This window comes from Pristis pectinata, chromosome 16 (assembly GCF_009764475.1).
Source record: "Pristis pectinata isolate sPriPec2 chromosome 16, sPriPec2.1.pri, whole genome shotgun sequence".
Taxonomy (NCBI): domain Eukaryota; kingdom Metazoa; phylum Chordata; class Chondrichthyes; order Rhinopristiformes; family Pristidae; genus Pristis; species Pristis pectinata.
The window spans coordinates 38,864,785-38,892,381 of NC_067420.1; the positions used below are offsets into that span (position 1 = coordinate 38,864,785).

Consider the following 27,597-nt stretch of genomic DNA (forward strand, 5'->3'; position numbering starts at 1 on the left):
CATCACAGGCACATAGCACTCATCTGAACTGGGAAAAGGTGGAACAGGTTTAAAGTTATGGAAAGAAAAAGGGATGGGTAGAAAGGAAAAAGGGAAGGTCTGTGACCATAATCAGGAGAAATTCCCTGAAGTGACTGCGCAAGTAGATAGGGTGGCAAAGAGACGTACAGCATGTTGGCCTTCATTGGTCAGGGCATTGAGTAGAAGAGTAAGGGAGCCATGTTGCAGCTGTATAAAATGTTGTTTAGGCCACACTTGGAGTATTGTCTGCAGTTCTGGTCTCCCCATTACAAGAAGGATGTGGAGGCCTTGGAAAGGGCACAGAAGAGGTTTACCAGGATGCTGCCTGGATTAGAGGGCATGTGCTAGAAGGAGAGGTTGGACAAACTTGGGTTGTTTTCTTTGGAGCATTGGAAGCTGAGAGAGACCTGATAGAAGTTTATAAAAAATTATTAAAGGAATAGTTAGGGTAGACAGCCGGTATCTTTTTCCCAGGGTCGAAATGTCAAATATTAGAGGACATGCATTTAAGGGGAAAGGAGATGTGTGGGGCAAATTTTTTACACAGAGAATGGTGGGTGCCTGGAATGCGCTGCCCAGGGTGGTGGTGGAGGCAGATATGATAGTGGCATTTAAGAGGCTGTTAGATTGACACAAAAATATACAGAGAATGGAGGGATATGGATCATGTACAGGTGGAGGAGTTTAATTCGGGTTCATGTTTGGCGAAGATATTGTGGGCTGAAGGGCCTGTTTCTGTGCTGTACTGTTCCATGTTCTGCGTTCTATGACACGTGGAGGTGGTGTTGACTGAGAAAGGGTGGTGAAGGCTGGAGAATGGAAGATGTGTCAGGAAGGTAAAAGTAAGAGGAGGTGAGTGAAATCCGAAATACCAGAAGAAGAGAGAGGGGGAGAAACCTTGTATTGAGTTCTGATGAAGGGTCATTGACCTGAAATTTTAACTCTGTTTCTCCACAGATGCTGCCTGACTTGCTGAGATTTCCATCATTTTCTGTTTTTATATGTTGCATTTCCACAGTTCCTTTTCACATTCCTTATAAGATGTTCCAATATAAGATATTTATTTATTAGTCTCATGTACATTGAAACACACAGTGAATGCATCTTTTTGTGTTAATGAGAATGTGCTGGGGGCAGCCCGCAAGTGTCAACCACCCTTCCGGCGCCAACGTAGCATGTCCACAGCTCCTAACCTGTACGTCTTTTTGGAATGTGGGAGGAAACCAGAGCACCTAGAGGAAACCCATGCAGATACATACAGGGAGAACGTACTAACTCCTTACAGACAGCGTTGGGAATTGAACCCGGGTCGCTGGTGCTGTAATAGTGTTACATTAACCGCTACACTACCGTGCCGCCCCCTACATGCTACATTAGACCCCTAACATCCAAAAGCAGAGGTATCTATAACCAGAGGGCATACGTTTGAAGTAAGGAGTAAGAGGCTTAGAGGGAATATAAGGAAGACGTTTTTGGAATCTGGAACACACTGCCTGAGGGAGTGGTGGAGATAGAGACTCCCACAACATTTAAGATGTATCTAGACAAGCACTTGAGTCACCAAGGGACAGAAGACAATGGACCAAGTGCTGGTAAATGGGATTAGTACAGATGGGTACCTGAAGGGTATATGATGGGCTGAAAGGCCTCTTTCTGTGCTTTGTGAGTAGGCATTCCAGTGCAGGCAGCAATAAGGCAAACATACAAATCTGAACAATAGTGCCAAAGTATTTGACATATTCCCTCAATTCACTCAGAGTGACATAGTAATTGTTTTAAATTTATACCCTTCTTTACCATGTGAAATTGGTTGCAATTTGAGCTCTGAGGTGTGGTAGGCCACTTAAACATTTAAAATGAAGTGCTGCCAGTAAGTAGGACAGTTCGAGAGCATTAAATTTAAATTGGATGAAATAAATCGCTAGATTTCCAAAATGATTTGCAATGGCTCATTGTAATTTTAAATGAGTTTGTCTACATTTATTTTCATTTGTTTCAATTCTTCCCACACAGCTGTGTTTGGAAGGAAGCTCGGAGTCAGGCAGGCATCAATGTTGTCTTATTAAGGTTATGGATTACTCTGTGAAATAATCTAATTGAACGATGCCACAGAATTGGCTGCAGAAAGTGAATGTCAGGCTTTGTGGTCTAGGGATTGTAATACCTCTGCCAATCAGTTAGACACATCAGCTCCAGACACATGAGCGGGAAATCAAGGTTGGCATTCCACAGCAGTACAGTGGGAGTGCCACACTGTCAAAGGTGCCGCAATTGGACAAGGCCATTCACAGACCCCAGAGGCTTCTGGCTAGAGAGATGAGATCCATTTCTACTCTGGTTGAACATTGGCATAAAGAGCATATTTCACCCCTGGTTGGGTAATATTTAATAGAAGGGAGATGGAGGACCAAGGTAGGGAGTGTTTGATGTGTCTGGGTCTGTACTCGATGGAGTTCAGAAGGACGAGGGGGGATTTCATTGAAACCTACCGGATACTGAAAGGCCTGGATAGAGTGGACATCGAGAGGATGTTTCCATTAGTAGGAGAGTCTAGGATCCGAGGGCACAGCCTCAGAGTAAAGGGACGTCCCTTTAAAACTGAGAAGGAATTCCTTCAGCCAGAGGGTGGTGAATCTGTGGAATTTGTTGCCACAGAGGACTGTGGAGGCCAAGCCATTGGGTGTATTTAAGGCAGAGATTGATAGGTTCTTGATTGGTAAGGGGGTTAAGGCTTATGGGGAGAAGGAGGGAGAATGGTATTGGAAAAATAATCAGCCATGATCAGCAGACTCGATGGGCCGAATGGCCTAATTCTGTTCCTATATCTTGTGGTCTTACTACAAGTGTACATGGCATTGATGAGGGTGTACCTGGAGGACTATGTACATTTTTGGTCTCTTTACTTAAAGAAAGATATAATTACCTTACAGGATCCATAGATTGATTTCTGGGATGAAGGTGCTGCCTTGAGAGAAAGTTTGTGGGATTGAGGGCTGTGGGGATCTGGCACAGAGGAGGCCTGGGATAGATCAGCCATGATCACAGTGAATGGTGGGGCAGGCTCGAGGACCGGGTGGACTACTCCTGCTCCTATTTTCTTGTATTCTTGAGAGGAAACATTAAGCAGGTTGGGCCAATACTCATTGGAATTGAGAAGACATACATTTCTGATGGGGACTGACAGGGTTGATGCCACGAAAATGTATCCCGTCGTGGGGGAATCTAAATCTGGGGGTCATAGATTCAACATAAAAGAACATCTTTTTAATAGAAAACATGCAAAATCTGAAAATTGTGAATCTTTGGAACATTTCCACCTCAGAGAGTCCAATCATACTCTGTCTTCAAGTTCAATGACATCGACTTCCTTGGTTTGACCAAAGAGGTAAATTTTAGGAAGTGTCTTAATAGAAGCGAGAGAGACAGGGAGGCAGACAGTTATCTAGCACGATACTAAAAACATTCAGATCTATCCCACGAGGGATATATTTACTCAGAGTTTCCCACCTTAAACACTAAGTACAATAATAAAATATTAACACCTCACAACAAGAGCAAATGATAGAATCATACAGCATGGAAATAGGCCCTTCGGCCCAACATGTCCATGCCAACTGTGTTGCCCAGCGAGCTAGTCCCATCTGCCTGCGTTTGGCCCATAGCCCTCTAAACGCCTCCTATCCATGTACTTATCTAGATGGCTTTTAAATGTTGATAATGTGCCCGTCTCAACCACTATTTCTGGAAGCTCATTCCAAATATGCACCCACACTTTGTGTGAAGAAAGTGTTCTCTTCCCTTCATGAAGGATGAAAGGGAGAGCCTTACGACATTTGGTATTTTGGCATTTGTCAGTACATAGTACACAGTTAATGGCAGGACCCTTAAGAGTGCTGATGTCCCTTTTAAATCTCTCACCTCTGATCTTAAACCTATGCCTTCTTGTTTTTAGCTCCCCCTCCCTGGGAAAAAGATGATGTGCTTTCGCCCTGATTGTGCCCCTCATGATCTTATATACAGGTCACCCCTCAATCTCCTACGTTCCAGGGAATAAAGTCCTAGTCTACACAACCTCTCCTTGTAACTCAGGCCCCCAAGTCCAGGCGACATCCTGGTAAATCTTTTCTGACCTCTTTCTAGTTTAATGACATCTTTCCTGTAACAAGGCAACTAAAAAATCTCCCAAACAAATGCCTGAAGTGCAGTTCATGAAAAATGCCTGATGGAACTTTTGATCAAACATCCTTTTGATCTTCTTGCACAACTTTGCGGGAAAAAAACTGACAGTATATAGACATTACCTTGCCATCCAGCTCATCAGTGAATGAACCACCAAAAGTTTTGGTTATTTTTTGGGTTGCAGGCATTTGGGATGTCATTGGCATTTATTACCCACCCTTGGGAAAGTGGCAGTGAGCTGCCGCCTTCAAGTGCAGCCGCTTTTGGTGAAGGTGTTCCTTTTGGAGATGGTATTCCAGCATTTAGAAGGAATGGTGATATTATATCCACCTTGAAGATGTGCAACATCCGCACTGAGTCCTGGGCTGCCTGTGACCGTAGGAAGTGTAGAAAGAGTATTGGAGATAGTATGGAGAGCCCCGAGGAGCACTCAGAAGCCCTGCACAGACAACAGATGGGGTGCACCATGTCACCAAATGCCCACCCCATTGGCCACACTGCCCCACCTGTGGGAGAGTCCGTGCCTTCCCTCATTGCTCTCATTAGCCACCTCCGAACCCACAAGACCAGAGTGGAAGCAAGTCATGCCAGATCCTCGGGGACTGCCTGAGGTGACATTACCAACACATAAGTTTCCTTTCCCGTCTGGAATGCGCTGCCAGGGGTGGTAGTGGAGGGGATACGATAGAGGCATTTTAGAGGCTCTTAGATAGGCACAGGAACGTAGGGATTTGGACCTTGTGTCAGCAGAAGGGATTAGTTTAGTTAGGCGTCTAACTACTAGTTTAATTAGTTCGGCACAACATGGTGGGCTGAAGGGCCTGTTCCTGTGCTGTACTGTTCTATGTTCTTAAGATAGTGTGTGATTTGGAGGAGAACTGCCACCTAGCAGGTGTTACCTTGTGTTTGCTGCCTTTGTCCTTCTTGCTGTTAGAGACTGGAGGTTTGGCTAGTGGTACATGACCAATAGGAGTATAACAGCAAAAGTACATTATGCTGAATGTGAAACTTGCCACAATTCGACGATTAAAATTGCACAGTGAGAGAGTGATAACTTAACACTGCTCCTGGATATGTAGTCACGGTGCACAGGTTTTGAAGGGAATGAGTGGGTGCATTCAATCGTTAGTTCCACAAAAGTTGAGTTCTCGGAAATGGGTTGGAGGTGGGAGTGAAACAGAGGTCAAGGATACATAATCTTCTCTTCCCTTCATGAAGGATGAAAGGGAGAACCTTACGACTTTTGATATTTTGACATTTATCAATACATAGTACACAGTTAATGGCAGGACCCTGAAGAGTGCTGATGTACAGAGGGATCTTGGGGTCCAAGTCCATGTCTCCCTGAAAGTGACCCCACTAGTTGATATGTTGGGAAAGAAGGCGTATGGTATTCTTGCATTATTAGTCAAGGCTCTGAGTTCAAGAGTCAGGAAGTTCTGTTGCGGCTTTATAAAACTCTAGGAGTATCTGGAGTATTGCATTCAATTCTGATCGCCCCTTTATAGGAAGGATGTGGAGGCTTTGGGGAGGGTGCAGAAGAGGTTTACCAGGATGCTGCCTGGATTAGAGGGCATGTGCTATAAGGAGAGGTTGGACAAACTTGGGTTGTTTTCTCTGGAGCGGTGGAGGCTGAGGGGAGGCCTGAAAGAAGTTTATAAGATAATGAGAGGCATCAATAGAGTAGACAGCTGGTACCTTTATCCCAGGATCGAGATGTCTAATACTAGAGGGCATGCATTTAAACTGAGAGGGAATAAATTCAAAGGAAATGTGCAGGGCAGGTTTTTTTACACAGAGAGTGGTAGGTCTCTGGAATGCGCTGCCAGGGGTGGTAGTGGAGGCAGATATAACAGAGGCATTTAAGAGGCTCTTAGATAGGCACATGAATATGCAGAGAATTGAGGGATGTAGACCTTGTGTAGGCAGAAGGAACTAGTTTAGTTAGGCATTTAATTACCAGGTTAATTAGTTCGGTAGAACATCATGGGCCAAAGGGCCTGTTCCTGTGCTGTTCTATGTTCTATGTTAAATTTTAGTCATACAACATAGGAACAAGCCCTTCAGCCTAACTTGTCCGTGCTGACCAAGTTGCCTATTGAGCTAGTCTCATTTGCCTGTGTTTGACCCATATCCCTCTAAACCTTTCCTATCCATGTACCTGTCCAAACGTCTTTTAAACATTGTAATTGTATCCACCTCTACAGCTTCCTCTGGCAGCTCGTTCCATATACCCACCACCGTCTGTGTGAGAAACATGCCCCTCAGGTCCCCTTTAAATCTTTCCCCTCTCATCATAAATCTGTGCCCTCTAGTTTTAGACTCCCCTGCCCTGGGAAAAAGAATGTGACCATTCACCTTATCGACGCCTCTCATGATTTTATGAACCTCTGTCAGATCACCCCTCAGCCTCCTACGCTCCAGGGAATGAAGTCCCAGCCTCTTCAGCCTCTCCTTATAACTCAAGTCCTCCATCCCAGTAACATCCTTGTGAATCTTTTCAGCACCTTTCCCATCTTAATGATATCCTTCCTCTAGCTGGGTGAACAGAACTGCACCCAGTACTCCCAAGTGTGGTCTCACCAACATCTTATGCAGTTCTAACATGATGTCCCAACTCTTGTACTGAAGAGTACAAGGCTGTGGGTCTGATTGAAGAGGAGAAGCAGGCTGTCTTAATGAATGTGGAGAGACATCGGAGCCCACTCCCTCACAGTGAAGATTTAATTAAATGAAGAACATAGAGAATAAACGTCAGGGAGCTGTGATTTAGATGCAGCACCAGGCCTGCGGAGCTACGAAGGCTTGCTGCTCAACCTGTTGTGAAATTTAATTCATTTGGCATTAAGTGTTTGTTTTCTCTTATCCTTGAGCTGTTCAGCTTAAACATCCCTGCCTCGTAGTTGATGTTTTGAGTTACCAATCTCTCACTATGCATCTTTAATTGGGAAATTACAAATTTCATGTCTCTGCACAACATTCTTTTATATTTAACATCAACAGTGACTCCTATAAACAGACCTCTGTCTCCTCTTTAATACCCACTGTTTAGTTAAATGACTGCAAGATATGGGGATTTTAACAAAAAAGAAAGATTTTCTCTTTTCCAATGGCTTTTACCTCTTCGGGATATCCCAAACTCCTTTCAATCATGGTTGTGTTATAGGGAATATGGTGATAAACTGGTACATAGTGAGCTCCCACAAACAACAACGCAATAATGTTAAGATAATGTTTTTCATTGCACCTGTGCATATGTGTACTTGTATGCACAGGTGCAATCGTGTTGAGAATGAGAAATGCCTCGCGATCTAAAGATAATCTGTTTGTGATGTTGGTTAAGAAGTAATGAGCCACAATAGGTGATCTATCTTTGTCCTCCAGATTTTATTCCAAGATAAGATAAAATATCTTTATTAGTCACACGTACATTGAAACACACAGTGAAATACATCTTTTGCGTAGTGTTCTTGGGGCAGCCCGCAAGTGTCACCATGCTTCCGGTGCCAACACAGCATGCCCACAACTTCCTAACCCGTATGTCTTTGGAATGTGGGAGGAAACCGGAGCACCCAGAGGAAACCCACACAGACATGGGGAGAACGTACAAACTCCTTACAGACAGTGGCCAGAATTGAACCTGGGACACTGGTGCTGTAATAGCGTTACGCTAACCGCTACACCACCACGCTATCACCTTCAACCACCTTCAACTTCCTTTACACTTCAGCTCAGTAACTCTGTGGCAACAGCCTCTCAATGTGTAGCTGGACCTTTTTTCATTGACACATAAAATATCCTTTGTTGGATGCCAGGGACCATCCTCTTATAAATGTTCCTCCCCAAGCCAATAACACATTGAACCATCAGTGGAATATTGGTCACAGAGACTGATGATGCTGAGGGGATGTCTTATAGTGATTGGTTGGTTGTAGCCAGAGTAACAGCTCTTGCTCCAATCACCGTCAGAGAGGGATATGCTACTCAGTAAATTCTGACAGGTTGTGGGTCTTTTGGAATTACTTCAATAAAAGCCATGGCAGCCAGTGGGAGCATAAAACCAAGCACCGAATACTTAGCTCCTCTATTATTGGGTTTGGAACACAATCTCTGCTCTGCACAGAAAACTGCTCAGGCCTCCTGTGAGGTGTCACTAACAGTTTGTTGAAGTGGTCCTTGTTGTTACATAAGTTAGATTATAAGCATCAGGGAGAGACATAACAAGCTAGAGGAAGTCAGTGAGTCGAGCAGCATCTATGGGGAGGGGGACGGAATTGTCAATGTTCTGGTCCTCCCAGTGTAGGCCGACTAGAGGGAATGCCATGTTAGATCTAGATTTAGGAAATGAACCAGGACAGGTGAAGGATCTATTGGTGGGTGAGCATTTGGGGGTCAGTGACCATTGCTCCATAACCTTTAAAATTGTCATGGACAGGGACAGGTGCAGAGAGGACAAGAGGATTTTTAATTGGGGAAGGGCGAACTATGAGGCTATAAGGAGAGAACTTGGGAGTGTAAATTGGGATGTCCTTTTTGAAGGAAAATGTACCATGGAGATGTGGTCGATGTTCAGGGATCTTATGCAGGATGTTAGGGATAAATATGTCCCGGTGAGGCAGAGAAGGAATGGCAGGGTGAAGGAACCGTGGGTGACGAGAGAGGTGGAACGACTTGTTAGGGAGAAGAAGGTAGCGTACATGAGGTATAAGCAGCAAGGTTCAGACAGGGCCCGTGAGGAATCTAGGGTAGCGAGGAAGGAACTTAAGAAAGGGCTGAGGAGAGCTAGAAAGGGACATGAAAAGGCGTTGGCTAGTAGGGTTAAGGAAAATCCCAAGGCCTTTTTCAAGTATGTGAAGGGTAGGAGGATGGCTAGGGTAAAGGTAGGTCCGATTAAGGACAAAGGTGGGAGAATTTGCCTGGAGGCGGCGGAAGTGGGAGAAGTTCTCAATGAGTACTTCTCTTCGGTATTCACCAGGGAGAGGGGTCTTGATGACGCGGAAGGGAGTGCTGGTAGGGGTAATGTTCTCGAGGTTGTAGATATCAAGAGAGAGGATGTGTTGAAGTTGTTAAATAATATTAAGACAGATTAATCTCCGGGGCCTGACGGGATTTTCCCCAGGCTGCTTTGAGAGGCTAGGGAGGAGATTGTTGAACCGCTGGTAAGGATCTTTGAGTCCTCGTTGTCCACGGGCATGGTGCCGGAGGATTGGAGGGTTGCGAATGTTGTCCCCTTGTTCAAAAAAGGTAATAGGGATAGGCCAGGGAATTATAGACCAGTGAGTCTCACGTCTGTGGTGGGTAAGCTGTTAGAAAGGATTCTAAGGGATAGGATTTAAGAACACCTAGAGAATCATGGACTGATTAGGGACAGCCAGCATGGCTTTGTGAAGGGAAGATCTTGCCTCACAAGCCTGATAGAGTTCTTTGAGGAGGTGACCAGGAAGATTGATGGGGGCAGTGCAGTGGATGTGGTTTACATGGATTTTAGTAAGGCGTTTGATAAGGTTCCTCATGGTAGGCTTCTTCAAAAGGTCAGAGGCCGAGGGATCCAAGGAAGCTTGGCTGTGTGGATTAGGAATTGGCTTGCATGTAGAAAGCAGAGGGTTGTGGTGGAAGGAGTGCCCTCGGATTGGAAGGCAGTGACTAGTGGTGTCCCGCAGGGATTGGTTCTGGGACCTCTACTTTTTGTGATATTTATAGATGACTTAGATTAGGGGGTGGAGGGCTGGGTTAGTAAGCTTGCGGACGACACTAAGATCGGCGGTGTTGTGGATAGTGTGGAGGGCTGTCGGAGCTTACAGAGGGATATTGATAGGATGCAGAGCTGGGCTGACAAGTGGCAGATGGAGTTCAATCCGGAGAAGTGTGAGGTGGTACACTTTGGAAGGACAAACTCCAGGGCAGAGTACTGGGTAAATGGCAAGGCACTTGGCAGTGTGGAGGAGCAGAGGGATCTGGGGGTTCATATTCACAGTTCATTGAAAGTTGCCTCACAGGTGGAAAGAGCAGTTAAGAAGGCCAATGGGATGTTGGCTTTCATAAGTCGTGGGATTGAGTTTAAGAGCCGCGAGGTGATGATGCAGCTTTACAAAACTCTAGTTAGGCCACATTTAGAGTACTGTGTTCAGTTCTGGTCGCCTCATTATAGGAAGGATGTGGAGGCGTTGGAGAGGGTGCAGAGGAGATTTACCAGGATGCTGCCTGGATTAGAGAGTATTGAATATGAGGAGAGGCTTAAGGTGCTAGGGCTTTATTCACTGGAAAGGAGGAAGATGAGAGGAGACATGATAGAGGTATATAAAATATTGTGAGGAATAGATAGAGTCAGCGCCTCCTTCCCAGGGCACCAATGCTCAAGACGAGAGGGCATGGCTTTAAGCCATGGGAGGTGGGAGGTTCAGGGGAGATGTCAGGGGGAGGTTTTTCACCCAGAGAGTGGTTGGTGCATGGAATGCACTGCCTGGGGTGGTGGTGGAGGCAGATACATTGGACAGCTTCAAGAGCTTGTTGGATAGGCATATGGAGGAGTGTGGGATGGGGGGATATGCGGAAGGAAGGGGTTAGGTAGTGTGAGGGTGGTTTGATGGACAGCACAACATGGTGGGCCGAAGGGCCTGTTTTGTGCTGTATGGTTCTATGGTTAACCTGAAACGTCGACGATTCCTTTCCCCCCACTGATGCTGCACCACCCACTGAGTTCCTCCAGCAGATTGTTTGTTGCTGCAGACACCAGCATCTGCAGTCTCTTGTGTCTCCAGGGGAACAACGTGGTCTGATCTTGGTTGGAATGGACTGAAACACCTTGCCCTGCATCGCTGATATTCTCAACGAAGGGCTGGTTGGTGTCCCACCTCCTGTTCACGGCACAAGATCAGTTTGAGTTGACTTCACATTGAAACCCATTACTTACCATTGTACATTGTGACTACACTAACCCCCAGCACTGTGGGAGTACCTTCACCAGAGGGTGTTGGTATTGGTTTTGGTTTATTATTGTCACTTGTACCACGGTACAGTGAAAAACTTGTCTTGCATACCGTTCGTACAGATCAATTCATTACACAGTGCATTGAGGTAGTTCAGAGTGCATTGAGGTAGTACAGGGTTAAAAGCAATAACAGAATACAGAGTAAAGTGTCACAGCTACAGAGGAAGTGCAGTGCAGGTAGACAATAAGGTGCAAGGTCATAACGAGGTAGATTGTGAGGTCAAGAGTCCATCTCATCATATAAAGGAACTGTTCAATCATGTTATCACCGTGGGGTAGGAGCTGTCCTTGGTGTTCAGCAGTTAGAATCATAAGAGTTATATAGCACAGAAACAGGCCCTTTGGCCCAACTTGTCCATACCAGCCAAGTTGCCTACCTGAGCTAGTCTCATTTGCCTGCATTTGGCCCATATCCCTCTAAACCTTTCCTATCCATGCACCTGTCCAAATGCCTTTTAAATGTTGTTGTTCCCACCTCTACCACTTCCTCTGGTAGCTTGTTCCAGATATTCACCTCCCTCTGCCCCTCGGGTCCCGTGTAAATCCTTCCCCTCTTGCCTTAGACCTCTAGCTTTAGACTCCACAACCCTGGGAAAAACACTGTGGTCAGTTTACCTTATCTAAGCCCCTCATGATTTTATATACCTCTATAGGATCATCCTTCAGCCCTCTTACGCTCCAGGGAAAAAAGACCCGGCCTGTCCAGTCTCAGTTCAAGAAAGCAGCTCACCACCTTCTCAATGGGCCATTACGGATGGGCAATTAATGCTGGCCTACTAGCAACACCCCCACCCTGCTATTGACCATAAAGAGATAAATATTTCAACTATCCACCTACATTTTATTTTAATTATTGATTAAAATAAATTCATTAAAAAGGATGAATTATTGATTCATCCTTTTTCTCAACTACCTTTTCCTCTTCATTTGATTCTTACACTTAAACTTATAGCAGTACAGGAGGGGATTTGGCCCACTGGAGTCATGCTAGTTCCCAGGGGAGCAAGTCCCCCCCCCCCCCCCACCCACCCACCCTCTTATTCCCCTGTACCCCTGCAACTTATTTCCTCTCACACCTGCCTATGACTCTTTTCCCCATTAATTGGAATTGGTTTATTATTGAGGTACAGTGAAAAACTTGTGTTGTATACCATTCATACAGATCAATTCATTACACAGTGCACTGAGGTAGTACAAGGTGAAACAATAATAGAATCCTGTGTGAAGTGTCACAGCTACAGAGAACGTGCAGTGCAGGCAGACAATAAGGTGCAAGGCCATAACAAGGTAGATTGTGAGGTTAAGAGTCCATCTCATCATATTAGGGAACTGTTTAATAGTCTTATAACAGTGGGATAGGAGCCGTCCTTGAGCCTGGTGGTACATGCTTTCAGGCTTTTGTATCTTCTGCCCAATGAGAGAGGGGAGAAGAGAGATTTAACATGCTTGCAAGTTTTATAAATACAGTGGTTTTCACACTCTCTGTAACTGCACAGTGGCACTCTTGCTGAACCTGTGGATTTGCCAGATGTTGCAATAGCGAACTAGGAATTGGAATTGGTTTATTATTGTCACATGTACCGAGGTATGGTAAAAAAAACTTGTCTTGCATACCGTTCATACAGATCAGTTCATTACACAGTGCACTGAGGTAGTACAAGGTAAAACAATAACAGAATGCAGAATAAAGTGTTACAGTTACAGAGAAAGTGCAGTGCAGGTAGACAATAAGTTACAAGGCCATAATGAGGTAGATTGTGAGGTCAAGAGTCCACCTTATCGTACTAGGGAACCGTTCGATAGTCTTATAACAGCGGGATAGAAGCTGTCCTTGGGCCTGGTGGTATCGGCTTTTGTATCTTCTGCCCGATGGGAAGGGGGAGAAGAGAGAATGTCCGGGGTGGGTGGGGTCTTTGATTATGTTGGCTGCTTTACCGAGGCAGTGAGAAGTGTAGACAGAGGGGAGGCTGGTTTTCATGATGTGCTGAGTTGTGTCCACAACTCTCTGCAGTTTCTTGCAGTCCTGGGCAGAGCAGTTACCAGACCAAGCCGTGATGCATCCAGACAGGATGGTGCCTCGATAAAAATTGGTGAGGGTTGACAGGGACATGGCGAATTTCTTTGGCCAATTATCCAACCAACATGTCTTTGGGATGTGGGAGGAAACTGGAACACCCAGAGGAAACCCACGCAGTCACAGGGAGAACAGGCAAACTGCACACAGCCAGCACCTAAAGTCAGGATCGAATCCTGGCCCCTGTTGCTGTTTTGCCACTTTTACACACGACTAGTAATGTCAGAACTGGGATCTGAGGGAGTTCAAATTGAAACGTTAACTCTGTTTCTCTTCCCACAGATGCGGCCTGACCCGCTGAGTGTTTCCAGCGTTTTCTGTTTTTTGATATCCAGCATCTTCAGTTTTATTTAATTCTCATTTACTTGTGGAAATGGAGAAGATGTGTCTACTTATGTAACACTTGAGGTCACTGTTTAAAACTAAGGGGTCACTCATTGAAGACAGATGAGGCAATTTTTTTCCTCTTAGAGGGTTGTAAGTCTTTGGAACTTCCTTCCTCAAAGGGCAGTGGAAGCAGAGTTTTTGGATATTTTTAAGGCAATGGGAGATAGACACAATAAGCAAAGAGGGAAAGGTTACAGGAATGTGAGTTTGAGGTTACGATCAGACCAGCCATGATCTTATTAAATGGTAGAACAGCTCAAGGAGACACAAGAGAGACTGCAGATGTTGGAAATCTGGAGCAACACACACAAAATGCTGGAGGAACTCAGCAGGTCAGGCAGCATCTATGGAGGGAAATGAACAGTCGACGTTTCGGGCCTAGACCCTTTATTTGTTCCTGATGAAGGATCTCGGCCTGAAACGTCGACTGCTCATTTCGCTCCGTAGATGCTGCCTGACCCGCTGAGTTCCTCCACCATTTTGAGAGAACAGCTCAAGGACCTGAGTCACCGTCTCCTGTTCCCGATATGCATGTTCACACGTAAGAAAAGAGGATTATATTGGGTATTTTAGTTGTGTGATACTGACAGGAATGTACTCTAAATGTGTTAACAAGTTGGTGAAATACTGGAAAAAATTTCATTGATATAGTACCTTTCACAACCTCAAGCCTTCTCAAAGTGTTTGGTAGTCAAAGTTTCTTAGCATAGGAAATATAGCAGTCAATTTCTACACACCAGTCAGCAATGGGTTTTAATGATGTTGGCTGAGGATACGTTTGGGCCAGGGTACAGGGGTGTCTTCTGCATGATTTGGGCTTGTTTGCCTTCAGGTTCCAGATAGTTTATTTAGATCGAGACGCAAGAGACTGCAGACGCTGGAATCTGGGGCTAAAATACAAAGCACTGGAGGAGCTCAGTGGGTCGAGCAGCATCTGTGGGGGGGGGGGGTGGAGAGGAAGGAATTGTCGATGTTTCGGGTCAAGATCCTGCATCGGGGCTGAGAGTGGAGAGGGAAGACAGCTAGTACAGGGAGGGCGTGGGGGTGTGAGACAGGGGCCAGTAGGTGATCGGTGGATCAGGAGAGGTGAAGGATGACGGGCAGATGGATGCAGGAGGGGGAGGGTGAGGGGCGGAGTTGTTAGGCAGAGGCAGGTGGATGATAGGTGGAAGCAGACAAGGAGAAACAAAAGGCAGATGGATCCAGGTTGGAGAGGGGAGGGTGGAGGGGGTGAAGGTAGAGACAGAGGCTAGAGGGTGACTAGCAGGGACACAAGGCTACCAGTGGTGGAATCTCTTTATTTAGTTGGCTGCAGGTGATCTTCCAGACTAGCATCTGACTGATTCATCATCTGTTGCCAGGAATACCAGAGCTCCTCGATGCTCGAGCAGTTTGTGACCCGCTTTTTGCTACGAGAGACCATGGAACAGCTGCAGTCTCTCCAGAGCTCCCTGGAGTGCGCAATGGATACCATTGAGGAGCAGACGAGTCGAGAGAGGTGGGTTAGGCCTCAGTACACACCTGCTGCTAAACCAGCCATCCACTTCATGTTTCATCCTGAACTAGCAAGCTTGCATGCAATAACCTAGCAAAGCCCATTTTGTGTTAGTAATCCAGCAAACTTGCTCATAATTAGCAATAAACCAGCATGTCTGCTCAATATTAGTACTGAACTCATAGTTGTTCGGTGTGCTCATTATCCTGGCAAAACCTGCACATAATTATTGGTATTGGTATATTATTGTCACTTGTACCGAGGTACAGTGAAAAACTTGTCTTACAAACCGATGGTACAGGTCAATTCATTACACAGTGCAGTTACATTGAGTCAGTACAGAGTGCAGTAAACTAACAGGCATTCTCGGTATTCACACTAACAAACCAGCTTGGAATTAGCACTGAACTACCCAACCCTTCTCAGAATTAGTACTGAATTACCAACCCTTCTGAGAATTAGCACTGAACTACCAAGCTTTCTCAGCACTGAACAACCAACCCTTCTCAGCACTGAACTACCAACCCTTCTCAGCACTGAACTACCAAGCCTTCTCAGCACTGAGCTACCAACCCTTCTCAGCACTGAACTACCAACCCTTCTCAGAATTAGCACGGAACTACCAAGCCTTCTCAGCACTGAACTACCAAGCCTTCTCAGAATTAGCACTGAACTACCAACCCTTCTCAGCACTGAACTACCAAGCCTTCTCAGAATTAGCACTGAACTGGTTGTCCTGTTCAACTATCCTGATTCTTAAGCGGAAATGTGCACTGTCCTGATTCTTTGTGTTCATTTATTCCCAATTATGTGTACATTTGCTGAATTTACTTTTAATTAACAATTATTAACCCCACTCAGAATGAGCTCTAACCTAGAAAACCTACAGAATTCACACTGACCAAGCAACCCTGCACATAATTAGTGATAATCTAGCAGTCCTGCTCAGTATTGGTACCAAATTAATAATCTTGAACTAATTAGTAATAAACTAGCAAACCCGCTCAGAGTTAACACTAACTAGCACTCCTGTGGCTTAATGTTATTCTCCAGGATCATTTTTCGGCATGTCTCTTAGCTCAATGTCACCACCTGTAGGTGCTTGGTGGTAGTGCTGTCCATAATGTCTGGACAGAGAAAATAAGCTTGATTTTGTTATTTGGTGGAAAACTTAACCAGAAATTGGCAGCTAACACAACTTACACTGGAGTTAATTGGGAGAGATGTGATAGAGGGCTAGTTCAGGTGACAAGGTAAAAACTAGAGGAGACACAAGAGACTGTAGATGCTGGAATCTGGAGCAACAAACAAAATGCTGGAGGAACTCAGCAGGTCAGGCAGCATCTGTGCTGTCCAAATGAAGGGTTTCAACCTGAAATATCAACTGTCCATTTCCCCCCACAGATGCTGCCTGACCCACTGAGTTCCTCCAGCACTTCATTTGTTGCTCCAAAAAAAAACTAGAGGGTATAGTTTTAAAGTAACCGAAAGGGGAGTTAAGGAAAATGTCTTCACCCAGAGTACAATTGTAGTGAGAAACTCACAGACTGAGAGGACGGTGCAGGCAGAACCTTCTTAATAATCCAAAAATTCTTTGAGGCGTTCTTGCTGCAAGGGCTATGGCCAAGAATTGGGAAGTGGGATTAATCTAATCAGCTCTTCTCTTACCACGAAAATGGTAAACTGAATCACCTCTATTTGTGTCAAAAATTTCCGGGATTCCTATGCTTCTATGGCACATTAATTATTATTAATAATTAACTATTAGTCCAACTAATAAAGCTGCTGCCTCTAGTGGCCTCTGTTCAATCTTGACCTCCGGCGCTGTCTGTGTGGAGTTTGCGCATTCTACCTATGACGGGTGGGTTTCCCCCGGGTGCTCCAGTTTCCTCCCGCATCCCAAAGATGTGTGGGTTGGTAGGTTAATTAGCCACTGCAAATTTGCCTCTATTTTGTACAATGGGGGGGGGGGGTGGAGGTGAGTGGAATGATGGAGGTAGTTGATGGGAATGTGGCAAGAATAAAATGGGATTAATGTAACTGCATGTTCAAAGATTGACACAGACTCAGTGTGCTGAAGGGCCTGTTTCCATGCTGTATAAAATTATGACTCTAAACGAGCTATTAAGCTATTAACTAATTGTCACCTATTTTGCACTCTCTCTCTACTTGGTTGAAGGGACTTAATGTAACTTGATTTAGGACTGGGCTTTTCATTGGGGGAACAGATAATTGAGGATGTCAGGTCCTTGAAGTGATAAGCAATGCCCACTTGTATTTATGTCTTTATTTGGAGACTGAAGAGGCAAGGGGTAGTTTCACTGAACAGCTGTTGTTCTACCGGACTTGGAAAAGGCAAGGGAGAGTTGAACAAAATGTTCCTTTACTGTCCCAAACAATCTTATCAAACACTTGGATCTGATTCTCAGCCCTAATCCCATATTTAGAACATCACAGAGAAGTTAAAGGCAATACTCAAATCAAAAGTTTGATTACTGAAAAATATCTTTTCAGAGTAATGTTTAAGAAACTCATCTATTTCAACTCAGGCAGCCAAACACAAACCCTTCCCCATCATTGCCTTAAATTGTTTCTTAAGGGTTCTGAGGGTGTTTTGGCCTCTTTCATTGCAGTTCACCAATGGGATTTGGGGGTTGCTGGCAAGGACAGGAATTAAAGACCACTGCAAATTGCCCTTGAGCTACCTTCTTGAACTGTTGCAGTCCTTCGGTAAAAGTGCTCCCACAGTGCTGTTGGGGAGGGAGTTCCAGGATTTCGATCTAGTTACGATGGAGCACTAGTTATATATTTCCAAGTCGGGATGGTGTGTGGCTTGTCGGGAAGCTGTAGGTGGTGGCCTTTCCATTGCACCTGAAGCCCTAGCCCTTCCAGGGAGTAGAAGTCACGGGATTGTAAGGTGCTCTTGGAGTCGGTGCTGGGAGAGAGGAGCAACAGTGCATTTTGTAGCTGACACTCACTGCAGCCCCTGATGCTGGAGAAAGTGACCAAGTGGAGTGATGGATGGGGTACCAAACCGTGCACGATACGGTGCCCTGGGTGCTGTTGGAACATGGACACAGAAGCAGAAGCATGAGAAGACTCTTTGGCTGCTCGTCCTGCAAGATCAGAGCAGAGCTTTTACTCAGCACTGCTTCCCTGCACCAACCCCATATTATGATCATTTTTCTCCCCAAAGAATCCTTAACTACAAAATGATTGGCTAAGATCACAGACCTGATGCAGGGTTTCCATCTGAAACGTTGGCAATTCCTTTCTCCCCCCCCCCCCCACAAATGCTGTTCAACCTGCTGAGTTCCTCCAGCAGGTAGTTTTGTTGCTCCAGAATCCAGCACCTGCAGTCTCTTGTGTCTCCCATCTTTGGTTGCTAGCTCCTGGAAGGGAAGAAACAGTGGGTTCAGTAGGAACTTCCAGTAGTGAGTTGGATAAGATTTCTTTGTTAGTCACATGTACATCGAAACACACGGTGAAATGCGTCTTTTGCGTAGAGTGTTCTGGGTGCAGCCTGCAAGTGTCGCCACACTTCCGGTGCCAACATAGCATGCCCACAACTTCCTAACCCCTATGTCTTTGGAATGTGGGAGGAAACCGGAGCACCCGGAGGAAACCCACGCAGACACGAGGAGAATGTACAAACTCCTTATAGACAGCAGCCAGAATTGAACACAGGTCGCTGGCGCTGTAATAGCGTTATGCCAACCACTACACTACCATGCCTCTCTCACCTCTATTTAGTCATAGGGCAATACAGCACGGATACAGGCCCTTTGGCCCAACTAGTCCATGCTGACCACGGTGCCCACTCAGCTAGTCCCAATTCCCTGCATTCGGCCCATATCCCTCCGAGCCCCTCCCCTCCATGTACCTATCCAAGTGCTTCTTAAATGATACTACTGTACCTGCCTCAACCACTTCCTCTGGCAGCTCGTTCCATACACTCCCCACCCTCTCTGAGAAAAAGTTGCCCCTCAGGTCACTTTTTAAATTTTTCCCCTCTCACCCTATACCTATGCCCCCTAGTGTTGGAGTCCCCTACCCTGGGGAAAAGACTGTGCCCATCCACCTTATCTATGCCTGTCATAATTTTAAACACCTCTATAAGGTCACCCCTCATTCTCCTACGTTCCAAGAAATAAAGACCTGGCCATTTGTGTGCACTTCGACTTTACACTCAGTCTTGTGCTTGCTTCAACAGACAGGAAGTGGAACTGCCTGATGTCCCATTGGTCCATCGACCTGTGAGGCGATACGGACGCAGAGGGCAGAAGACTATATGCCTATCTCCCAGCGACCCCTACTCAGGGATCCTTCACTCAGGTATTTGACAGCTCAGCCCCAAAGTCAATGTCATAAGTTGAGTTCATTGCCATATGCACGAGTTGATGTATGCACAGGTGCAATGAAAGTCTTACTTGCAGCAGCATCACAGGCACATAGCATCAGATACACAACATTCACAAGAAAAACATAAATTATACAAAGAAGGAACACCATTAGAACAAAAAAAGTCCATTGTAGTGCAAAGTGGTTATAGTATTGGTATTGGTTTATTATTGTCACTTGTACCGAGGTACTGTGACAAACTTGTCTTGCATACTGATCGTGCAGGTCAATTCATTACACGGTGCAGTTACATTGGGTTAGTACAGAGTACATTGATGTAGTACAGGTAAAAACAATAACAGTACAGAGTAAAGTGTCACAGCTACAGAGAAAGTGCAGTGCAATAAGGTGCAAGGTCACAACAAGGTAGATCGTGAGGTCAGAGTCCATCTCATCGTATAAGGGAACCGTTCAATAGTCTTATCACAGTGGGGTAGAAGCTGTCCTTAAGTCTGGTGGTATGCACCCTCAGGCTCCTGTATCTTCTACCCGATGGAAGAGGAGAGAAGAGAGAATGACCCAGGTGGGTGGGGTCTTTGTTGCTATACTGTGATAGGAACCTGAGAGGGAATAAGTGGTACAGCTGTGGGGTAAGAGTAGGGGAATGGGGCTGAAGGTATATCTCTATCAGGATTATGGATTGACTGGCTCCCTTCTGTGCTACAAACAACCTAAGCCAGCTTTCATTGTATATAATCAGGTAATATGTGCGCGCTGGCTAGTACAGTGTGTGTCAACTCAACTCTCTGCTGCTACGGGAAAGCTGAGCTCGTTACTGACTAGGTCAGAGGTTGCATTGTATCCAAGATATTCAGTTGTATCAGAAGTATGGGGTCTATGTTTGGCACTGATCGCCAGAGGCACAATCCAGAGAACCTTCCCCTTTAATGAAGCAGCAGGGAGGGGTGCTGGGATCAGCGTGGAGTGGGATGGAGTGGGATGGAGTGCTGTGAGTGCATAGGAAATTTTTGGTCATATTATTTCACATTGTGGGTCAGGCTGATTAGGTCACTGACCTTCACATCCACAGAAAAATAGGAACGAGTATAACTGCTTTAAGTATCCATTTCCTCCTTCGCTCTAATTCTCTTTTATCAGAATGTGTTATCACTAAACAGGGGAGTTATTTAGCCCATGCGGTTAAGTTCCAGGGATTGGACCTCAGTACCTGTTGCTTCAGCATCACTACATTCAGATTGCGTTAAATGTTCTTACGTTAAAGCAGCTGAATAAGTGGCTTGATAGAGCATTTATCTCGTTGGCAAATCTTTGGAACCACTGCCACCTGGTGCAGTTGCTAACACACTGCAAGACTCAAACTGTGCACCCATGCGCGTGCGCACGCACACACACACACACACACACACACACACACACACACACACACACACACGCACGCGCGCACATACATACACGTACACACAGCGTAAAGCATTAACACAGGCCTGAATTACACATAACGTTTGGGCTGTTCAGTTGAACATCTTTCTTGTATGTGAAATTTTAGACACAAAGTAAGCACTTAAATTTTTAAATTTTATTTACAGTGTGGTAACAGGCCCTTCCAGCCCAACGAGTCCGCGCTGCCCATTTTAAACCCCAAATTAACCTATCCGCACGTCTTTGCAATGTGGGAGGAAACCGGAGCACCTGGAAGATACCCACGCAGACACGGGAGAACGTACAAACTCCTTACAGACAGTGAGGGGAATTGAACCCTGATCGCTGGCGCTGTAATAGCATCGTGCTAACCGCTACGCTACTGTGCCGCCCCTGGAGGAAAACATACCTCAGGTTTTTCACAGGGATTGCTCTGTGGTAGGATAAATGGATTCATACGTCATAATTGATCATCACCAAAACGAGGCACAAGATAACAGACAGTGAAAATAAAATTTACTCTGAGTAATTTGCAAGTTCACAGGCTGGTTGCTAATCAGGTGACACTGATGCCCTTGGGATTAAAGAAAGAATAATATATTTAACAATAATAGTGTATTAACTTTTAATATTCTAGTACACTATTCTCAGGCTGGCAGTCACTGTTCCTGCAACCTCCAAGATCTCTGTGCCTCTCTAATTCTGGCAGTCTCTGGTGACTGGTTGGGTCCAGAGCTTGGAATTCCCTTTCTACATCTCTCCTCTTCACCTCTTCTTTTCTTAAGGGTGCCCCTTACAACTTTCCTTGCTGATGGGCTATTGGTTACCAGTTCTAACTATCGCCTTGTGTGGCTTGCTTTCAGGATCTTAGCTGTTTATAAGATAAGATAAAGATATCTTTATTAGTCACATGTACATTGAAACACACAGTGAAATGCATCTTTTGCGTAGAGTGTTCTGGGGGCAGCCCGCAAGTGTCGCCACGCTTCCGGCGCCAACGTAGCATGCCCACAACTTCCTAACCTATATGTCTTTAGAATGTGGGAGGAAACCGGAACACCCGGAGGAAACCCACGTAGACACGGGGAGAACGTACAGACCTCCTTACAGGACAGTGGCCAGAATTGAACCTGGGTCGCTGGTGCTGTAATAACGTTATGCTAACAGCATACACTACTGTGCCTGCCTTAGGAAGCATCATGAGTGTTTTTCCTAAGTGAAGGGAGTTTCATAAAGAAAAGTTATTATTATCTGAGGGAGGAGATCTCTTAGAGTAATTTTTTTTATTCATTCAAGGGATGTGGGCTTCGCAGGCTGAGCCAGCAGTTAATTGTTCTTCCCTAGTTGCCCTTGAGGAGTTGGTGGTGAGCTGCCTTCTTGAAACCTTACAGTCCTTGAGGTGTGGGAAGACCCACAATGGTGTTAGGGAGGGAGTTCCAGGATTTTGACCCAGCGACGGTGAAGGAACGGAGATATATTTCCAAGTCTGGATGGTGTGTGGCTTGGAGGGCAACTCCCAGGGGGTGGTGTTCCCCGTGCTTGTGCTGCCCTTGTCCTTCCAGCTGGTAGAAGTGGTGCATTTGGAAGGTGCTGTCTCAGAAGTCTTGGTGAGTTGCTGCAGTGCGTCCTGTAGATGGTCCACACTGCTGCTACTGTGTGTCGGCGGTGGAGTGAGTGAATGGGTGTGGACGGGGTGCCTATCAAGCGGGCTGCAATGTCCTGTATGGTGTCGAGCTGCTTGAGTGTTGTTGAAGCTGCACTCACACAGGCAAGTGGGAAGGGAGCTGAAAACAGGAGGAACTGATTCATTTCCTTGTTTTAGTTTCTGGCACAATTAGGATTAATTGTGCTGATTAAAGTGTGAGTGGACTTTTGTCTTTTGAGTAAGGGGGAGGCTATAAAAATGGAGGAAGCACTGAGGTAGGAAAGTATGACCAATTAAAAACAACAAATAACATTCATAAAGCACCTGTAATGTAGTTTAACTATATAGTTTAACTATACCGGGCGGCACGGTAGTGTAGCGGTTAGCATAACGCTATGAGAGCCAGCGACCCAGGTTCAATTCCGGCCGCTGTCTGTAAGGAGTTTGTACGTTCTCCCCGTGTCTGTGTGGGTTTCCTCCGGGTGCCCCGGTTTACTCCCACATTCCAAAGACATATGGGTTAGGAAGTTGTGGGCATGCTATGTTGGTGCTGGAAGACTGGCGACACTTGCGGGCTGCCCCCAGACCACTCTACGCAAAAGATGCATTTCACTGTGTGTTTCGATATACATGTGACTAATAAAGATATTTTATCTTATCTTAACCTGCTGAGGCACTTCGCAAGGTATAATCAAACCAACACCGGCCTAGATATGGAAAGTTAGGACAAGTGGTCAAAATCGTGGTCAAAGGGGCTTTAATTAGGGTAGAGAGGTGGAGAGGATTTCAGGAGGGAATTCCAAGAGCTTGGGATCTTGGCCACTGAAGGCACGGCCACCAATATTGGATCGATTCTGAGATGCCCATAAGGATAGAAGAAAAAGAGTGCAGAAAACTCAGAGGACTGGGTGAGATCGCAGAGGCAGAGAGGGGCAAGGCCATGAAAGAATTTCCAGAACCTGCAAGGATGAAAATTTTTAAATTGAGTCATTGCTTAGTCATGAACCAGCACCTGTAAGTCTTAAAGAAGGAGTATTAGCTAATGTTCAACAAGATTGACCACTCTATTCTCCTCCCATGTTTCTCCATCTCCTGGGGTGGGTCTTCCAGTTCATTCTTATAATATCTATTTCCAGTCAGAGAACCACTAGCAATGACTTTGTGCCAGTCCCTACGCCCTCCAATTTGTCGCCTACACACTGCTCTCATCTGAAACCATGGTGGGAGCCACACCCAAGCAGCTGACACTTGGGAATTGCCTTCAATTCCCACAAACCCACGGATTAGGGAAGGGATGCATTCCTGGAAAAGCTTTATTAAGTCAAATATCATTATTTGAAAAGGCTGGTTGAGATGTATACTTCAATGCACTATGTTCTAGGCAGGCACGGTAGTGTAGCAGTTAGCGTAATGCTATTACAGCGCCAGCGACCCGGGTTCAATTCCAGCCACTGTCTGTAAGGAGTTTGTACGTTCTCCCCGTGTCTGCGTGGGTTTCCTTCCACATTCCAAAGACGTACGGGTTAGGAAGTTGTGGGCATGCTATGTTGGCACCGGAAGTGTGGCAACACTTGTGGGCTGCCCTAGAACACTCTACGCAAAAGATGCATTTCACTGTGTGTTTCAATGTACATGTGACTAATAAAGATATCTTATCTCTGGGTGGGGAGTTACAGCTATTATATAAAAAAAAGACTCATAAATCGAAGACGTACCAAGAAGTCAATGGCAAAAACTCATAAATCGAACGTTTGTAATTTGTGGAATTTCTATTTCAAACATGAGGGAATGATGATGCAAGGTAAATTCTGCATGGATTCCCAATGACTGGTGAAACGATGGCTATGATTGGCTGCTTTGAGGGGGACTTCCATCAAGGTTATTCAGACATCACGGGTGTGTGGTTACAAGGTGACAGTGAGCAGAATGGCCACCTAAACTATCGCTTTCCTTGCTCTAGGTGTTTGTGTGGAGCCAGCGAGCCAGTGGGTGACCCAGGTCAACAGACTGCAGCAGCTGATTGACAGGTTGGAGTGCAAGGTAGGAGACTGATCGTAGATGAGGCAATTGGTCAGCACAGAGACCGGCCTGTGCCGTAACCCCTCACCCTTCCCCCATCGCCAACCTACAAACCCCTCACCCAACACCAACCTACAAATCCCCTCACCCAACACCCAACAGCAACCTACAAACCCCTCACCCAACACCCCACAGCAACCTACAAACCCCTCACCCAACACCCAACACCAACCTACAAACCCTTCACCCAACACCAACCTACAAACCCTTCACTAATACCCAACACCAACCTACAAACCCTTCACTAATACCCAACACCAACCTACAAACCCTTCACCCAACACCCCACAGCAACCTACAAACCCCTCACCCAACACCCAACACCAACCTACAAACCCCTCTCCCAAACACCCATCACCAATATGCAGACCCCTCACCCAACACCCAACACCCAACACCAACCTACAAACCCCTCACCCAACACCTGACACCAACCTACAAACCCCTCACCCAACACCCAACACCAACCTACAAATCCCCTCGCCCAACACCCCACAGCAACCTACAAACCCCTCACCCAACACCCAACACCAACCTACAAACCCTTCACCCAACACCCAACACCAACCTACAAACCCCTCACCCAACACCCCACAGCAACCTACAAATCCCTAACCCAACACCAACCTACAAACCCTTCACTAATACCCAACATCAACCTACAAACCCTTCACCCAACACCCCACAGCAACCTACAAACCCTTCACCCAACACCCAACACCAACCTACAAACCCCTCTCCCAACACCCATCACCAATCTGCATTCCCCTCACCCAACACCAACCTATAAACCCATCACACTTCACCAGCCTACAGACACCTCACCCCTCACCCATCGCCTGGCACAACCTACAAGCAAAGAGCAGACTTTCAATGCCTATATTCTGTTTGTAGCTTACTCACTGATTTCATCAAGTACGGATGGTAGGCTGCTGGTCTGGGAGTATGTTCATGGAGCTATGGTGCCAGTGACTGTAACATTGAGCAATGCCTGCCCACTGTCTGTCTGTGTTTGGTTTAATTGGGTGTGGATGCCTACATTTATTGTCCCTCCTAATTGGCTCTGGACAGAGGAGGCAGCTCCGATTTGTGGGTGTGGATTACATTTAAGCTTGATGAGGTGAGAGCAGCAGACTTCCTTCTCTGAAGGATGTTGGAGAACCTGAAGTTATCGTCTGACAATCCAGGCAGATATAACATACCTCCACGGCACTGATTTGAAGAGCAGAGTCCAAGTCAATGTCACTTTCAAATATATCATCTATTTTTAAACTTTATTGCCATTTGCAGCATCTTGTTTTCATTAAGACAATTCAAGGTGCCTCTCAGTGCAGTTACCCTTGTAGTGTAGGAAATGAGGCAGCCTATTTACACACGGCAAGATCCCACAAACAGCAAAATAATAATGAGGCGATAACCTGATTATGCCATAATTCCACCTTCCAGATATCTAACACTCATGTATATAAAAAAACTTACCCCTAAGATCTTTAAATTTCCTCCCCCTCACCTTAAACCTCTTGTTTTTAATACGCCGACCATGGGAAAAAGATTCTGACTGTCTACCCTACCTAAGCCCCTCATAAGCTTATAGACGTCTATCAGGTCACCCCTCAGCCTCCTTCACTCCAGGGAAAATAATCCCAGCCTATCAAAACTCTCCCCATAACTAAAGTCCTCCAAACCCAGTGAGTCTCCTTTGGTCTCTCTCCCCTGATCTCTCTCCACCTCAGACCTCTGCAATCTCTCAGCAAGTAAATAATGTGCTTCTTTTTATACTTTTTCCTGTCACAGTTGCTGGTCTGTCATTTCCTGCTGCAAACCCGTGCCTGGAAGGGCTGTTGAGGCAGAAACCCTCATTACATTTAACAAGCACTGGCCCCAGCTGGACATCTGACAATCCGTAACCTTTCAGGTTAGGGAACGAGATCTGGGAGGTGGGATCAGTCTGAATGGTTCTTTATTAGCCAGCATAGCATGAGAGGCAGAGTGGCCTCCTTCTGTTCTGTAAGGTCCATGATTCCTTGTCACCCGCTTATCTGAGCACCAGATGAGGAGATGCACTTCCCAGGAAGCAGCTGCTCAGAGAGAAGACAGTCCTCTGGTGACTCAATGTCTGATCATCAAGGAAGGGCCTGTTTAGACAGCTAGGGGAAGTAGGGTAGGAGGAAGGAGGAGGTTGGCTAAAAGGAACATTCCATATCATAGAGTCATACAGCGCAGAAACAGGCCCTTTGGCCCAACTCGTCCATGCCGACCAAGTTGCCTACCTGAGCTAGTCCCATTTCCTCATGTTTGGCCCACATTCCTCTAAACCTTTCCTATCCATGAACTGGTCTAAATGTCTTTTGTAATTGTACCTGCCTCTGCTACATCCTCTGGCAGCTCTTTCCACATAACCACCACCCTCTGTGTGAAAAAGGTGGCTGTCATGTCCCCTCTCACCTTAAATCTATGCCCTCTAGTTTTAGACACTTCCCCCACCCTGGGAAAAAGACTGGGATCATTCACTTTATCCACACCCCTCATGATCTTATAAACCTCTATAAGGTCACCCCTCAGCCTCCTACACTCCAGGGAAAAAAAAGGCCCCAGCCTATCCAGTCTCTCCTTATATCCCAGGCCCTCTAGTCCCGGTAACATCCTTGTGAATCTTTTCTGTACTCTTTCCAGCTTAATGACATCCTTCCTGTAGCTAGGTGACCAGAACTGCTCACAATACTCCAAGTGTCATCCTCACCAATGTCTTGTACAGTTGTAACATGACATCCCAACTCTTGTAGGCAAGCGTGCCAAATGCCTTCTTCACCACCCTGTCTCCACTTTCAGGGAACTATGTATCAGTACCCCTAGGTCTCTCTGTTCTACAACACTCTTCAGGGCCCTGTCATTTATTGTGTAAGTCCTGCCCACATTCAACATCTTGTACTCGTCTGAGTTAATTTCCA

At 45.8% G+C, this 27,597-nt stretch overlaps 1 protein-coding gene across 1 annotated transcript in view; it reads left to right on the forward strand.

Annotated features, from left to right (window-relative positions):
• LOC127579050 (N-terminal EF-hand calcium-binding protein 1-like) overlaps positions 1–27,597 on the forward strand; it is a 129,967-nt gene that overhangs the window by 82,126 nt on the left and 20,244 nt on the right. Inside the window, exons 7-9 of the mRNA XM_052031682.1 lie at positions 15,011–15,147; positions 19,358–19,479; positions 24,531–24,610. Coding sequence (XP_051887642.1) covers positions 15,011–15,147; positions 19,358–19,479; positions 24,531–24,610 — 339 coding nt within the window. The remainder of the gene's footprint in view (positions 1–15,010; positions 15,148–19,357; positions 19,480–24,530; positions 24,611–27,597) is intronic.